This window comes from Cannabis sativa, chromosome 2 (assembly GCF_029168945.1).
Source record: "Cannabis sativa cultivar Pink pepper isolate KNU-18-1 chromosome 2, ASM2916894v1, whole genome shotgun sequence".
Taxonomy (NCBI): domain Eukaryota; kingdom Viridiplantae; phylum Streptophyta; class Magnoliopsida; order Rosales; family Cannabaceae; genus Cannabis; species Cannabis sativa.
Genome location: NC_083602.1, coordinates 71,924,734 through 71,941,381, shown reverse-complemented (window position 1 = coordinate 71,941,381; position 16,648 = coordinate 71,924,734). Strand labels below are relative to the sequence as shown.

At 30.1% G+C, this 16,648-nt stretch overlaps 2 protein-coding genes and 1 pseudogene across 3 annotated transcripts; 2 read left to right on the top strand and 1 right to left on the bottom strand.

Annotated features, from left to right (window-relative positions):
* The first annotated feature begins 1,359 nt into the window (after nucleotides 1–1,359).
* Nucleotides 1,360–3,514, top strand: LOC133034494 (uncharacterized; annotated as a pseudogene).
* A 2,346-nt stretch (nucleotides 3,515–5,860) lies between these two features.
* On the top strand, nucleotides 5,861–7,357 carry LOC115718758 (cyclin-U1-1). Its single transcript, XM_030647581.2, has 2 exons — nucleotides 5,861–6,463; nucleotides 6,957–7,357. The coding sequence occupies exons 1-2, from the start codon at nucleotides 6,018–6,020 to the stop codon at nucleotides 7,189–7,191; spliced, it is 681 nt and encodes a 226-aa protein (XP_030503441.2). The 5' UTR covers nucleotides 5,861–6,017; the 3' UTR covers nucleotides 7,192–7,357.
* On the bottom strand, nucleotides 7,350–14,338 carry LOC115718757 (mitochondrial Rho GTPase 1). Of its 2 annotated transcripts, none has more exons than XM_030647579.2 (15): nucleotides 13,984–14,338; nucleotides 13,421–13,643; nucleotides 12,870–13,002; nucleotides 12,431–12,580; nucleotides 11,921–12,097; nucleotides 11,536–11,787; nucleotides 10,970–11,038; nucleotides 10,749–10,804; nucleotides 10,429–10,510; nucleotides 9,904–10,115; nucleotides 9,743–9,812; nucleotides 9,386–9,498; nucleotides 8,253–8,403; nucleotides 7,942–8,128; nucleotides 7,350–7,731 (listed from the first exon to the last, which is right to left on the bottom strand). In XM_030647579.2, exons 2-15 carry the CDS (start codon nucleotides 13,636–13,638, stop codon nucleotides 7,658–7,660), a joined length of 1,944 nt encoding a protein of 647 aa, XP_030503439.2. In that variant the 5' UTR covers nucleotides 13,639–13,643; nucleotides 13,984–14,338; the 3' UTR covers nucleotides 7,350–7,657. The 2 variants fall into 2 exon arrangements, with proteins under 2 accessions (XP_030503439.2, XP_030503440.2); XM_030647580.2 differs by having other exon boundaries at nucleotides 13,421–13,670; nucleotides 13,984–14,224.
* Nucleotides 14,339–16,648: the final 2,310 nt, after the last annotated feature.

The following is a 16,648-nucleotide window of genomic DNA, read 5'->3' as shown; positions in this document are numbered from 1 at the left end:
TAATTTTTAGAAACTAACGGTGCTAAATTAATTAATACCATTTAATTCTTTTTTTTAAAAAAAAAAACCTTTTATATTCACCTACATGACTATATATATATACATATATTCAATTTTAAGCTTTTAATCAACATCAAAAATCAAAATTGTTTATTAGAATTGAGAGAATAATACTATTCATTGGAATTTTCGGAGACAAATCTATCAATGGTTAATGAAAGGTATGTATTTGATATTTACTCTTTGTTCATGTATCTATATTGTTTATTATTTTTAATTTCATATCTGTATTTTTGTTATATTTGATCTACTAGACTACTAGCTACTATCAATCATATATATTCATATCTTAATTTTTATAATTGACAGTGTAGTTAGTATTAGTAGTTAGCTAGTTTCTTCTTCTTTATCTTTTTATCTTTTATTTCTTAAAAAAAACTAAATATATCTATTTATATAATTAATGCTGAAACTAATGGAAAAAAAATATGTAATATGTATATGTTGTAAATTCACCCTTGTTTAATATTGTCAATCAATCATATCTTTGTAAAATTTTTTTTAATTGAGATTAATTATTAATTGTTATATAGTTAATTACTGTTTATTAGTACATTTACTTATTGTAATAAATATTATTGCATAAATCAAAAAGTTAATTTTAAATGAGCATTGGGCAATTGGTGATGGTGAATTTTCTAAATTTGAAGTTTTAAACTTTGAAGACGGAATTAGCAGCGAATATCAGGTTTTTTCGTCCCTTTTTGAACTTCCAAATTAATATTTATTATTATCTTGATTGTTCTTTGAAATATTATATTAGTTGTTGTTATTATTTTTTTTACTATGTCTCCTAAAATTAAAAAATATGAGTCTAGGTATGAAAAGCGTAAGAAAAAGAAAAAAATTGAGGAGTTAACTCAATCTCAAAGAGGAGCTCTTGATAAATTTATTATAAAAGAACCACAAGTTTCTTTTGAAAATCATAATCATAATGTTGTTGATATTGAAATTTCTGAAAATATGTTGCCTATTATTGAAAATCATAGTGAAAATGATGATGTGGAAAATAGAGGTGACATGCCTATTGAAAATAATAAAATGGAAAATAAAAGTGATGTGCCTATTGAAAATGATAATATGGAAAATCAAAATTTTGATTCTGAAAATTGTGATGATGATCATTTGAATAATTCACTCAAAAATAAAATTTTAGAGGATAATAATAATGACAATGCAGAGCAAACAAACTCATTTAAAAATTTACTTGATATATTTGATCCAAGAAATTGGGATGCTCTTGATTAAAAAATGATTGATTTATTAGTGATGAAGGGTCCAAAAAGAGATTGTTCTATTATGGCTGGTCCTAAAGGTAAATTTTCTAGACGATTCACTGTAATTTGTATACTAGAGTTTTATCAAATGGAGAGAAATGTGATAGAGATTGGCTTGTTTAATCAAAAGAGTTAGATAGAGTATTTTGTTTTTGTTGCAAAGTTTTTAAAACAGGGATTGTTAGAGGACAATTAATAAATGAAGGCTTTAGTGACTGGATACATATTGGTGAAAGACTTAGAGAGCATGAGATAAGCATGGAACATGTTAAAAATATGACAACTTGGTACGAATTGCGTCTAAGACTCCAAAAGAATCAAACCATTGATAAATCGACTCAAAGACTAATTGAAAAAGAAAAAGATCACTGGAAAAAAGTTTTACAAAGAATTATTTTAATAGTTAAATTTATTGCTAAACATAATTTGGCCTTTCGTGGATCTAATGAGAAATTATATCAAAATAGTAATGGCAATTTTCTGGGCTTAATTGAAATGTTGGCAGAGTTTGATCCTGTTATCAAAGAACATGTTAAACGCATTACAAATGATAATATTCACATTCATTATCTTGGACATAATATCCAAAACGAGTTAATACTTTTGCTTGCTTCTGCAATTAAAACTGAAATCATTAAGAAAGTTAAACAAGCAAAATATTTTTCTGTGATACTTGATTGTACTCCTGATGTTAGCCATCAAGAGCAAATGTCCTTGATATTGAGATATGTGGATGTTTCTCCACATTCTCTTAGCATTGAAGAATCTTTTTTAGGATTTTTAAATGTGAATGATACAACTGGTCAAGGACTTTTTGATGTGCTACAAAATGAGCTAAAAAAACTTGGTCTTGACATATTTGATGTGCGAGGGCAAGGTTATGATAATGGGTCAAATATGAAAGGAAAACATCAAGGTGTACAAAAGAAATTTTTAGACATAAATCCAAGAGCCTTTTATACTCCTTGTGGTTGTCATAGCCTTAATTTGATTTTGTGTGACATGGCTGAATCGTGTAGTAAAGCTAGAGAAAATTGCCAAACTCTGCCAACATTACAAATGTTATCAAAGAACATGTTGGCAGAGTTTGATCCTGTTATCAAAGAACATGTTAAACGCATTACATAATTATGATTTTGTGAAAGGATTGACTCCGAAATCATTGTCATCCACTCGTTGGGAGAGTCGTGTAGAAAGTGTTAAAGCTATAAGATCTCAAATGTCAGATTTTAGAGAAGTTTTACTTGAAGTGTCGGAAAAGGATGAAATTGATTCTAAAATAAGAAGTGAAGCAAAATCCTTAGCAATAAATGAACTTGGTGATTTTGTGTTTTTAATAACAATTATTATTTGGTTTGAAATCTTATCTGCAATTAATTTGGTTAGTAAGCTTTTACAATCAAAGGATATGCTTATTGATATTGCTATGGACAAAATAAAGGAGTTAATTTCTTTTTTAGTGGGATACAGAGAAACAGGTTTTTATAACGCCTTGGATAATGCTAAGGAAATTTCTATTGAAATGAATATCGATCCAGTATTTCCTCAAAGGCGCACAATTCGAAGAAAAAGACAATTTGATGAAAATTTGAATACCCCATCTGTTGAGTTATCTGGAGAGGAATCTTTTAGAATTAATTATTTTCTTTACCTTGTTGATCAAGCCATTGCTTCTCTTACTAAGAGATTTGAACAATATCAAGAATATGAAAATATTTTTGGTTTCTTGTTTACTTCTGACAGGTTACAATCGTTAGACAATGCAAATTTGAAGTCTTGTTGTTGTTATTTGAAAACGCATTGAAACATAATGAACAATCTGATATTGATGGGAATGAATTATGTGTGGAGTTGAAGCTATTAAGGCAAATCTTACCTAGAGAGAAAATGAGAGCTATCGATATATTAAAGAATTGAAAGGCGTAGATTATTTTCCTAATACAATTATTGCATGTAGAATTTTGTTGACTATTCCTGTGACAGTTGCTTTTGCAGAAAGAAGTTTTTCAAAGTTAAAGTTATTGAAGTCCTACTTGCGGTCTACCATGTTACAAGAAAGGCTTAATGGATTAGCATCGATAGCGATTGAAAATGAAGTTTTGGAGACGATAAAATATGAAGAGTTGGTTGATGAATTTGCTTCAAAAAGCGTTCGAAGGATGGCCCTTTTTAAATAGAATGTTGATATTGACTTGAAGTTGTATTGGAATTAATAACAATTTTAATAAAATTGTTTGAGTTTTTGGGTGCTTAATTATGTAAAATATACTTTCGTAATATGATAATACTTAAAAATATTATTTACAATTTATATTTTTTTTTTTTGGTTAAGGGCCTATTTTTAAAATTAGAACAGAGCCTCTAAAATATTTGAGACGGCCCTATATATATATTTAAACAAAGTTTCATTCACAAACAAGGGAATCTTCGACAAAAAATTAGAGGAATTTTCAAGCTAAATTGTTAGGCTATCATGTATGTGTGACTTTATTCTATGTGTAATTTTTATATTGTATAATCATGTTTTCTTCTTTTTCTTTTAAAGAAAAAAATGTAATTGTATGTTAAGTTGGATGTTTAATTACTATTATTATAATTAGAATAAAATATATATGATATATTACATTTTAAATTTAAAAATATAATTAAAATTATGTATTATTCTAAAAATTATCATATTCTTAATTATTTAATTATTGTACATTTCTTTATTATTTTTAAATTAAATTTCTTATAATAATCATAATTATGTAATAATAATGTAATTGATTTATTAATTCATATACCTCTTTTCATCTACTTTTACATTTTTATATAATTCATAAATAACTTATAATATATATGATATATTGTTATATAAATAAATATATAGCATTTTTTTCATTTTTTCCCTAAGTAACTTATTTCAACATAATAAATGTATACATACCATTAACTTATTTTAACTTTCAAAACAACACAAATTTAAGCAAACCTATATCAACTATCTTTCATTTTGATTTAACAATTATATATAAATATATATTATTAAAATAAAATAAAAATAATATATATCATCAAATCATTTCTTATTAATAAAATTAATAGTGTCTTTTTAACTTTTTATAACTTACACTATTATTATTATTATTATTATTATTATTATTATTATTATTATTATTATTATTATTATTATTATTATTATTACATTCTCATAATATTTCACTAAAAGAAAATCTCATTCTAAAATAATAATAATAATAATAATAATAATAATAATAATAATTTCATAGTGATTGATTCTTCATTATTTAGTCTTTTATAAACAAACTAATTATTTGTATTGTGTATAAAAAAATCCTTTAAGTTTTTTAACAAATAAAAAATAGATTTTTTTTATTTTAAATTATTAATTTTAATTCAATATACATAATACTACACATATAAAATAATAAAAAATTATTCTATTTTTCATTTAGAAATAATTGAATAATAGCAAAAGAATAATTTATAATATTTTATTTATTTAATAAAAATATTAAAAATTACTTAATATATAAATTTATAAAATAATAAAATAATCATAAATTAAAATTTATTTTTCAATAATTATAACAATCGCATGAGACAAAATATATTTATAACTATCTCGCGAGTGCTCAACTAATTTCATACAATGCTTATAAAATTTTAGTTACTACAAAACAGTAAGACAAATAAATTATAGAAATAATTAGTCGCATGAATCATAATTTTCTTTTCATCATTACAATTTAAGGTAGAAATTTCACATCTACATAATTTATTAAAATAAATTCCCTTACTAAACATTTCATATAAAAAAATTCTATCACTAATATTTTTTATATAAAATCCTCATTTTTTTAATTTTAGAAAATATATAATATTGTGATAGTCCATTTTACAGTTGTCATCCTACATTCAATTTTGTAGCAAAAGCATTTCGCTGACACCACAAAATAAAATGTTAAAACTTTTATAAATAGTATGTTAAGAAAAACGTTTAAACAATAATTCAAAAATAACTACATCATCAGTCACAAGCTTAAATTATTAAATTCCAAGATTGTTTTCTTTTTCTTTTATTTTATTATAAAAATACATGTTATTTCTTTGTTAAGTCCACTATTTAATATTTACCACAAATTTAATATCTTTTCGTATATTATAAAAATAACAATTTTTTTATTACAATAGTATTACTTTATTTATAACGTACACATAAAAATATTATATTTTAAATTATATTATTAAATAAGTAAAAAAAAATATAAAATGTTTACAAAAGTTGAACAATACCTTAGTTCTCTAGTTATAATATACACTATAGCATATTCTTGTAAATACATAATATTGCACCGTCCGCATCTATAGTTTTCTTCCTGATAAGAGCTGACGAATCCCTTCATATGAACCCAGAGAATAGCATATCATGCCTTTAAGCTCTTAACTTTTCTAGAAACTCCCTTTTTTGTTCTTTCTATTATTAATTATAACAGTGGTATTTAAGTTCCAACTTGCAAAACTTCCACAAATGAAGAAGAAAAGAATAAAGTATCATAATGTTACTTTAACATAACGATTAACGAACATACACGTATCTATATATAACCAAACCAAACCACATATCTATCTACAATAACGACGTCAATCTACATTGTCGTTTCTTTAGATATACAAATGGAATTGGAAATAACGGCAATAGCAGATCACGGCATATTAGGGTTGTCATCAGAGAGTTTCAGAGCTTTGGAGTTGGATGAATTTGGGAAAACGACATCATCATCATCATCAGAAACTACTATTCCCCAAGCTTTAGTGGTGATTGGTTGTGTGCTTGAGAAATGGATTAGGAAGAACGAAAGGGTGATAATAAGGGCATCGAGATTGAAAGATGAGGAGGCCATTTCGATCTTCCATGGGTCCAAAGCACCCAGGTTAAGCCTACGACAGTATCTGGAACGCGTTTTGAAGTACTCAAAGTGTAGCACTTCCTGCTTCGTGGTGGCCTATATATACATACACAGATATTTTCACAATCGCCCTCACTTTTCACTCACTTCTCTTAACGTTCACCGCCTCTTCATCACCGCACTTATGGTCGCTGCTAAATTCCTCGACGATGAGTAAGACATATATTTATATTTCATAAAATAATAATATATGAATATTAAGAACAATTATGTATATACATTTCGCTAAAACTTAATTATAACCTTGTATGAAATTTTGAGGAGAAAAATATTAAAATTAAGAAACTATTAACGATAGTTTATTTATTTATTTGTGTTTGAGAAATTAAATGACATTTTTCCATGTGGCGTTAATCCATCCATCCCTTATTTGTATTTGTGAAATAATTCTTATATTTTATTTTGAGAAATTTTTAAAAATATTTTTTTTATGTTTTTATTTACAATTTTACAACCTAAATTTTTTATTTATTAAAAATATATTTTTACAAATAAAAAATTCAAAAAATTTCAGCGTTAATTTTTTTTCAAATTTTAGTTTGTAAAATTTTTTTTCTATTTCTATTTTCGTCTCCGATTGTTTTGGACTTTGGAGTGAGTTTTATATGTCATTGATTGATTTGAGATAAATTTCATGTTTATTCAGCTGCGACAACAATGCGTACTATGCACGAGTGGGTGGTGTGAGCACAGAGGAAATGAACGAGTTAGAGATAGAGTTTCTGTTCAGCCTAGACTTTAAACTTCAGGTACCTATCCGACTCTTTGAGAGTTACTGTAAGTATCTTGAAAAGAAAGGAGGGAACAGCAGCGGCAGTGGCAAGTACCGGACCGATCACCATAGTAGTGCCCGTCATCGGAGAAGGATAGTGATAGGGTAAATGTGTAAAGGAAGAGACAGAAAGTTCTGAGATCAAATTGCCAAGGAAAATGAAAATCACTACCAATTTAATTTGATATGTGCTTTATATAACCATGTGGCATAAAAATATTCGATCAAGCAAAATTGGTATCAGCTAAATCCACCTACAAGAAATCCTTAAATCACAACAATGAAAGCACGCTTATGTCTCTGTTGAAACAATGATCACCAATCAATTTATATATAGTCATCTTCATAAACCACTACAAAGAATACAAACAGTGTAGGAAAGAAAAATTAAGGATGGAAAAAAAATATATAGAATGGGACTTCAGAATTATTCTATGCATATAAACTGTCTCAAGTGACCCATCAAAGTGGGATTTCTGGAGATAACGCAGCTTCTCACAACTATTGTATTTGACAAAGCACGTGAAAACAAACGTAGAAAGCTAATTGTCGCGTAAACAATCGGCCCTTCTCCTTTAGCTTGACGAGTTCTTTCTTGCAGCATAGACACGGTAAGCTGCCAATCCAACAATGGCCACTGCAGCTCCAACTGTATCAAAAATAGTAAATAAGATCAACAACATGTACTAAGATAAATAAAAAATCACTTAGCAAAAGATTGCATACAAAAATCACTGCAAAGGAAATGCCACAAAAAATTAAAAGCAAGCCCAATTAGCCAAATATTATTTTGATGAGTCATTCAAGATTTAAGAGCCCCCACAGGTAGTCAAGGTCAAATCCATCATCCTATTCATACCTGAAACAAACATCAGAGAACGGTTAATAAGCCGGTGGTATTGCTTTCTGGTTCTCCCAGCTTCAGTTTCAGGAATGCTCAAATGAGGGTGCTCCGCAGCGGTTATAATCTTGCGGAATACGTTATTAAAATCACCCAACTTTGTGCTAATAGGTATAGGAGCTTCTACTCCCATATCTTGACTAATCTGCAAAAATGAGTTTTTTAAAGTAGATTACTTGAGGTTAAAGCAAGAGGTAAGTGGTACAGAAAATCAAATATAATTATCCAATATAATTGACACATAAACGTATGAAAACAAAATGTTATACCCTCGTAGAATGTTGTATGGCCAAAGGAAATGAATCCTGGTCATCTTTAGCTGCAACAATGAGGCAAGGCACCTCATATCCAGTATCCTCACCGTGACCAGCAACTTCAACCAACAACTCAGTCGCCCTCTTCCATGATGACTCATCAGAACTGGCAAATTAGAAAAAATAAAAATTATATACACATTACATATTTTTATCATAGGCACACTTGTGCTTGATTGGGACAAAGAGTCCAATACAAGAGACCCAACGTCCGAACCTTGGTCTCAATCCCAATTCCCAACCCCCCCTCCCAAACCTAGTGGCTTTATTAATATATACATATATATACACACACTTAATACATAAACATAATACAACAGTAAATATTTACAGAGCAAAACAATCATTAGTAACATATAAATATGTCAAAGCATGATCACAACTAACCTAACCAACAGTAAATAATTTAATACGACGAGACATGTGCTTGCACCATTTCACACTGGGATGTAAGTCATATATTTGGTATCCCGGATATCTTTATTCACTACTTCAACAAGTACATTTTGTTATAGGAACAAAAGCATAGTATTCTTATAGAAAGAAATTTTCTTTTACTTTGAAGAGAATTTCTCATAGGTTACGAACTCCCACCCCCAAAATAAGTAAACAAATATGGCAGTGCTATTACATGAGCCTTCAATAGAAGCTGTATCTTGTAAACAAAAACCTTGACTTATAAAGGTGTGTTTGTAAGTAATTGTGTAAACACTAGATAGTAGATAGTATAATTACTAGGATAGTAATTACACAACATAGTAATTACAATACTTTATACAAAGTGTGTTTGGATGTCAAGTAATAGTTACATTTGAATTCTTATTTTTATGTTTGGCAAATTAGTTATTAATTACATAGAAAAATAACATTAAATTATCTAAAAATAATACTTGTGATTATACTCAATTCTCATAGAGAGAGAGAGTGTAACAGAGACCTCTCAATTACTTCCAATTACATAGTTACAGTGTAGTTTCCTGCTTGAACAAACACGCCAAACTCTGTAATTTCTCAGAATTACACTAAATTCCAATAACATTGTGGCTTTCCAAACACACCCTAAGACAAATATTATGATGATATCTTACCTGTCATGAACAAACACAGCAACATCACAAGCAGCCAAAGATTCTTTGCTTGATAGCAGTTTTCCAACTCCATCTTCAGGAATCTCTCTCAACACAAGAGTTTTCTTAGTGCCCTGGAAACAAAGCAACAAAGCATGTGATATAAGTTCTAATTTCAATAAAAATCTAACTGATTCCATTCAATCAGTTGCACTGCGAATTCTTAAAATCAACAGCCAACAAAGAATGTCCAGAAACAACTGGCAATAAAAACTACTTCAAAAGAAAGAGATAAATCCATATGTATACAAATGTGAACTAGGAAAAGCTCACTGAATAAAATCATAAAAGACTTGCACACACAAGTAATAAACATACCCCAGGCTGATCAACAACATTCACTGCATACCGATCTTCTGTGGTTGGATTGTAGGTATCAGAGAAAGGCCTGCATTTTCAGAAAATAATCAGCAAATCTTATTGACAAATAAAGAAAGAAGGGAGGGTAAAAATATAAAAAACATGATTCATAAGATGACCTTCCAAGAAAAGAATCAATTATTGCAGACTTTCCAGCCATCTTAGGGCCAAAGACAAAACATTGGAAAACATTTCTTTCTGATTGTTGCTTCTTTCGATCTAAACGCCTCTTCCTAGTCACGCGTATTGTTGATGAAATATCACCAGAATAACCGATGTATATCAGATTTTCCATGCTAAAAGTTGGATCTAGGAGTGTCATGAGAGCCCACTGCAGATCAAGTGTTTCCACTAGTTTCAGACATCGATTAACAGAGAAAGCATACAAATATGTTTTGTAACACATGTATTATGTTCTTTTAATCTGCTCATGATCAAAAGTTTTAAAATGCAAATACGTAGAAAAGGTGCCGAGTCAATACCCTGGAAGTAGTTAAATAATACATCTAATTAGTTCTAAACAACATCCCACGACCAAGCACACTCAACCAACCCCAAAGTACCCACAAACCTCACCCAACCCCCCCCCCCCCCCTCTCCTCTTTTTTTCTCTTCCCAATACCCATGAGCCAAAAAAATGGTACCTTGGATAAAAATCCATCAAGAGATAGGCCTCCAAAAGCATTTGCCTCTGCAGCATCCTTATAAGGGGCCTCACTGAATGGACTGGCATTTTAAAAGAAGAACATTATCAAACATCCAAAGACAAGAAGCAGTCTGCAAAAGTTCATATTCTGAGAAGATAGGTATTAGATACTTGAAACACGTCATAAATAACAATATCCATTGTAAATTCACAATTGCATGTTGCTTCTGAAGACCAAATTCTTCAAAAACATTTAATATTGAAAAATCAAGAAATGGAGCCAATAGATATTTTGAAGAGAAAAAAACTGTAAACTACCATTCTGGAGCAGTAGAAAATACTTCTTCGAGTTCACGAGGTCGGAGTGCCCCATCCTGATAGTAACAATATTGTCATAATTAAAACAAAAAGAGCTTAGTTGACTAGTAGGATGAAAAAGAAAAGAAAAAGATTACTTCACACAACATAATGCACATACATTGAAAGAGAGAAAAATAAACTCGAAAAAAGCTGTGTACAAGAAGATGAGCAAGGTATACCAAGTCACTGTCATATGCCTCAAAGATTCCTTTAAGGAACTCAATGGCCTCATTAGTCAGCTCCACACTCTGCAGATATGATGATCAACTGTTAGCACTTTTAGAAAATACCATATAATTCAATTTAAATATAGCAATGTTTGCTAAAGTGTAAAATGAATACATGTGAAGTGTAGAGATACAAAAGAAATATAAAAACCATAAAGTAAAATTTAATGAAGCTTGCACAACATCTCCGCTATACACCATGAATATGAGTGTCATAAAATCAATCCCAATTCAACCCAAAAAAGCATTTAAATGGCTTATGCACCTTGCTGGTACATTCCAAGAAAAGAAAAAAAAAACATATAGCTAACTAGACACAAGTTTTACATAAAACTGCCTTCAAATCTCAAATAGACCATCAAAATAAACAAACATAGGGCAGTAAGATTCTTGGCAATGGATCTCCCAAAACTATATTGGTGTCCGATTTACTTCTACAAAAGATATCATACCAAAATAGAAACACATCAAAGGCCATCACCCATAGTGACCACCAAATTATAAAGTCAATGATATACCTGATCAGGAGTTCGTTTTGATGGAGCTGGAATGAGTTCATCTGCAAGTTTTATATCATTATTGTATCCAAATTTCCTGAGAACAGTCCAAGTTGTTTCTAGACGCCCCTTTTCGATAAATAGTGCATGTAGGAAGAGGAATCCTGTCAAAGTAAGTCCGCGCTCATTGACTCCTTCAGGAATCTTCTCTTGCACAACCCTCTTAACACCCACTATTTCAGACGGTTGTAATGGAGCATTAAAACATTTAACCTGTTAAAAAGAGTAGATTAGAAATTAGAATTCACGACTTACACTAAAATAGCGGTCCTTAACAACTATTTAATTTCAAGTCATACAGAGAATGAAACCTAGACTTAAAAAGTGAACAACAAAAATATAAAACCTGAAAATCATTCAGCTCTGCATCACTGAGAGCACCATCCCTGTCATGATCACAGAGAATAAAAATTCGCTTCAAGGCTCGCACACATCGAGGTTTTAAAGTTTGTGATTCCTGGTCAAATAATGGACCTGTTGGGTGAAGCACGGCCTTTTGTGCATAGTAGAAAACTTCAGGAATCTACAAAAGTAAATAATCCAGTCCGCCGTTTAAATTGTGAATGTCCTGATAACAAAATAATTGATAGAACTTCAAGTTCCTAAAATACCTCAGCCCTACGGTATTGAATAACAGACCCTTTTCACTAATTAATTAGTATAAGTCATGCAAAATATTCCAACTACTAATTGTGAGAAAAAATATACTTTGATGGTACAGTAAAATCAGAATGGAAATTATAAAAAAAAAATGAATAAAAGAGTGAGCCAGAATGGCATATTAAAAGCGTCAAAAAATAGAGCATACTGACTAGCATGATTTAACAAACAAATATCCAAAACGAAGCGTACATACCTGAATATGTTTTAATGCTGAACATTCAATACAAGTTTCAATCTCCCGAAACTGTTGCATAATTGGAGACATCACTTGTTCCAGGCTCACCTGCTGGTTCTCATCTCTCAAATCTAGTTTACAACCCACCACTATGACTGGGACCTTCACCTGCACGTGAAGCTATCCTTTAACTTTTACTCTATATGAGCAATACTGCAGTTCCATAAACTTATACAGAGAAGTTTCAATTGAGAGCAACATCATTGAAATGAAACCATCCATCTACTATGTAAAATATCTGAAGGATTTTGTTAATCAAATTATTCCTCCTTTTCTCACCACTCTTTCCAGAAGAATGTTTGTTCATTTATCTACTATTTTGAGATATTGGTGAAACAATAAATATATATATGTATATATATACATATATAGATGCCAATGCAAGAAAGAATGAAACCTCTAGTTGACGAAGTTTAGGAAGCCAGAAGGTACTCAATCGATCAAGTGTCTGAGGTTGATCGCATGCATAAGTAAGAACAACTGCATCAGCTCTCTTCAATTCGTCTGCAACTTTACCATTATCCTCGGGACTGATTGAAAGTAAAATAAACAAACATTCAAGACCAGAATGAAGATCCAGCAAGAACGAACTAAAAGATGAAAATCACCCTTATTTAGTTTTGCCAAGAAAAGAACAAAATGGTCAATTTAGAAACTCAAGGACTTTCATTGAGGTCAGTGTAGAGTAAAACTAGTTTCCTTATAGGGTCCCATGAATAGAATATTAAGATTAAAAAATTCAACTTTTTCTACAATCTCCGCATCAGCCAAATCAGAATAATATAATGAAACTTAATTCTATAAGCTGCTTATATGGATTCAAAATGACATAAACCAGAAGGGGAAGAATCCACTCGAAAGCTATCTCTCTATAATGACGTATCAAAGTTAGAATCACATTTTTACATGAAACCAACTTATGGCTTATCGTGAAAAATAAACTCATACCGAGATGAAGTATCAATGATTGTGATGGGCACACGGTCGGGATAGAAATCCTCAGGCAACCTTGTTGGTGGCAATAGTGGAGGAACATTCACAGGGAAATTCTCTGCCGCAGCAGTGACAATCAAGCTCGATTTTCCAGTACTACGGTCTCCAGCCACGACGATTCGGACCCCAGTTCGGGCACCGGGGTTTACAGTTCCGACTGGAGCTCTCGCCATTGGAACTGCAGGAACAAAACTCAAAACCCTAACTACTCAATGACAAAAAATCAAAAGATCACATTCACAGAAGCATCGCCAACCAAAAATCAACAAGTACAATGGCAACATCGTAACAGCTCGTTATATAGAAGCTATATGCATATTATCTATCTCAGACCAAAAAAAAAGAAAAAGAAGGGAAAAAAGCTAAGCTTGGAAAGAAAATCAATGGACAAAGGCATAAATTTGAGAGGAAGATGATTAAAAAAAAAATTAGAGGAAAACTATAAAGAGAATCGAGAAATGAGGCTTGGCATAAACCCAAGGCCAAGTTGTGAAAGAATATATAAAGAAACAGCAAACCTTTGATTTGAAGATTGAAAAATGAAGAAAGAAACCCTAGCGAGCTGTTGGGTTAAAGTGGGTGAAGAAATGGGAAGAAGAGGAGCACCCAAAACCCTGGGCTTTAGGGCTAGCGGTGGTGGCGCTCGAACTGTGCAGGAGGGCTTTATTTTAGTAAAGAAATCTAAAGACCAAGCTTCAGGAGAGAGAAAGAGAAAGTGGCTCCGTTTTTGTGTTTCCAAAGTTCAGAAACAGTGTTTTGGTGTTTCCATTTCATTTTACCGGCTGGTGTACGGAGTTTTGGTGCTATTATTTATGAGGAATGTGTTAATATCGCTATTATTCTAATTAAGTATCTAGTTTCATAGAGTTTAATGTAATATTTTTAGAGAGTATCGCTAAATGCTTATTATTTATTTATTTTCTTGAATAAAGAGTCTTGGTGCTATGTTTTTAGAGTGATCTAAATCACACTATGACAATCGTCGACGCAAAGAAACTTCAACAAGCTAATTGTCTAGTTAAAGATATACAAAATCAGAATATGAGCCGGAACAAACAATGCGATTAATATAAAACTAAGTTATTTTAGATATTTAAATAAAAATAACTTGAGACCACCTTCATGAGGCATCCGATATAAACACTCAAAACTCATGTTTGTGAGAAATTTGTAAATTTCACTTGTGCCCATGTTAGCCTATGCAATATGTTTTGAAAAAAATAATAACAATAGAAAATTGTGGTCCCTAAAACTCATGTTTGATGTAAATTAATCTCTAATTTCGAAAATTGATAGTAATAGTCCTTAAAGTCACTATTTTTGTGAATTCTTCGGTACCCAATATAAATATATGTTAGCAAGAATGTCACGCATTCAAAGTTTATTGATCCAAATCATAATTTTAATTAAAAAATTATTTCAAATGATTTAAATAATAAATAAATTATTAAAAAATGACTAAAAACTTGAATATTTTTTTTTATTATTTTCTTTTGCTTTTTTTATTTGTTTTTCTCTTAATTTTTCAGGTCTTATTTGTGGAATAGTTCCTCTAAATAAAAAGATCTCCAAAAGACTTTATCTTTCCTAGAAAGTTGTTGACTCGTAGAAGTATGTCCTGGAAGGCTTTTTTGTCCTTTCGAGAAAGGTCTTCAGGAAAGCTAGCCTTCCTCGAGAAAGGAGTTCCTAAAAGGAGTTCCAGATAGTCAACTCCAGCTGACTCTATCCTATTTGGGATGCTCCTTCAGCAAGTGTTTTGGTCTGTGTTTCCAGAAGCTTTCATGCACGTTCCTAGAAGCACCTATATTTATGCTAGCGTGGAGATCTCGCCCAAAAGAGAGTTGGTTAAGTTGATTATTGCCTAACTAACTTAACAACATCGCTTCTTGCAGCCACCAATTTTAAGATCTTGATCATAAGCCTATAAATACCACTAACACTTATCATTTTGGGGATAACGATCAACCTCTTTAAATTCATATACCTTTATATTTTATTTTTATCTTAATAATGGTGTTTCTTTAAGTTTATAGGACTGACTTTAAACATGTTCTTTATAAGTTAGATTTATTTTTTTTTCTTTTTTGGTTGTGTTGGACTTAAGCTAGAAAATTAATAGACAAAGGCTTGGTAATTTATTATTATTATTATTATTATTATTTGAATTTATTATTGTTAAATCACTTGCTTTTATATAAATATGTTATCTTTAGTTGTTTTTGTATTTTATATGTGTTTATTTTTATTACTTATGTAATTTTCAATTATTTAAATAAGGAGTTCTACAATTTTAATTTCTTGCTTTTTGTTAAATTAGAACTTACACTATTTGTTTAGAAAATTAATGTTCTCATTATATGACTAAAAATTGTATTCTGTTTCCAGTGACTATTCATGAAATTGGGTCAATCATCTATTTCTAAAGAAATTTATTCTGAGAGTAATCAACAAGCAATGTTAGAAATAGATCAAGAAGAAAGAATTACTTGATCATCAAAATATGAGCATGAAAAAAAGAAACTTCTAACGTAAATAATGACTTATATTTTTCAATAATCATATATTTTCTATTATATTTTTATTTAGATTCTATTTCAATATAATTAAATATGTTGAAAGATTTTTAAGTTTTTATATCTTATATATTTTATGTGTAATAGGATGATAAAGTTATAGAGCGGAGTGTGTGAATGATGTTTGACTCAACTAATGAATTGTTAGAGTACTATAAAAAAATATAGAAATCAAATGGGGTTTGAAGTAAGTATAAGAACTTCGACAAAAGAAGATGATGGAGAGCTAAAATATAATGCAATAGCATACTCACATAATAGAAAGACAAGATGTAAGAGTAGTAATACTTTTAGAAAGTATTCGACAACAAAAACAAATTGCCAAGCTAAAATTAGAGCGAATATATGTTCAAAAAATAAATGTCAAGTGATTTTTGTTTTGTTGGATCATGACCATGAACTAAGTACACCGAGAAAAGTTCGGTTGCACAAGGTGAATAGGATAATCCAACCATATGTGAAAAGAAAATTGGAAATCAATGACATAGCTGGGACAAGGCCGAAGAAATTTTTTAACTCTTTGGTAGTTGAAATGAGTGGACATGATAAGGTTCCTTTTCTACAAAAAAAATTGTATAAACTTGCTTGGAAAAGTAAGATGATTACGACT

Bases quoted from the DNA above. Each gene is read 5' to 3' on its own strand.
- LOC115718757 (XM_030647579.2), bottom strand. From the start codon at position 13,638: ATGGCGAGAGCTCCAGTCGGAACTGTAAACCCCGGTGCCCGAACTGGG. The intron at 12,098-12,430 runs GTATGTACGCTT...TTACTTTTGTAG, and splicing joins CAGCATTAAAACATATTCAG to ATTCCTGAAGTTTTCTACTA. The intron at 11,039-11,535 runs GTATATCATTGA...TCATATCTGCAG, and splicing joins CAAAACGAACTCCTGATCAG to AGTGTGGAGCTGACTAATGA.
- LOC115718758 (XM_030647581.2), top strand. From the start codon at position 6,018: ATGGAATTGGAAATAACGGCAATAGCAGATCACGGCATATTAGGGTTG. The intron at 6,464-6,956 runs GTAAGACATATA...ATGTTTATTCAG, and splicing joins GCTAAATTCCTCGACGATGA to CTGCGACAACAATGCGTACT.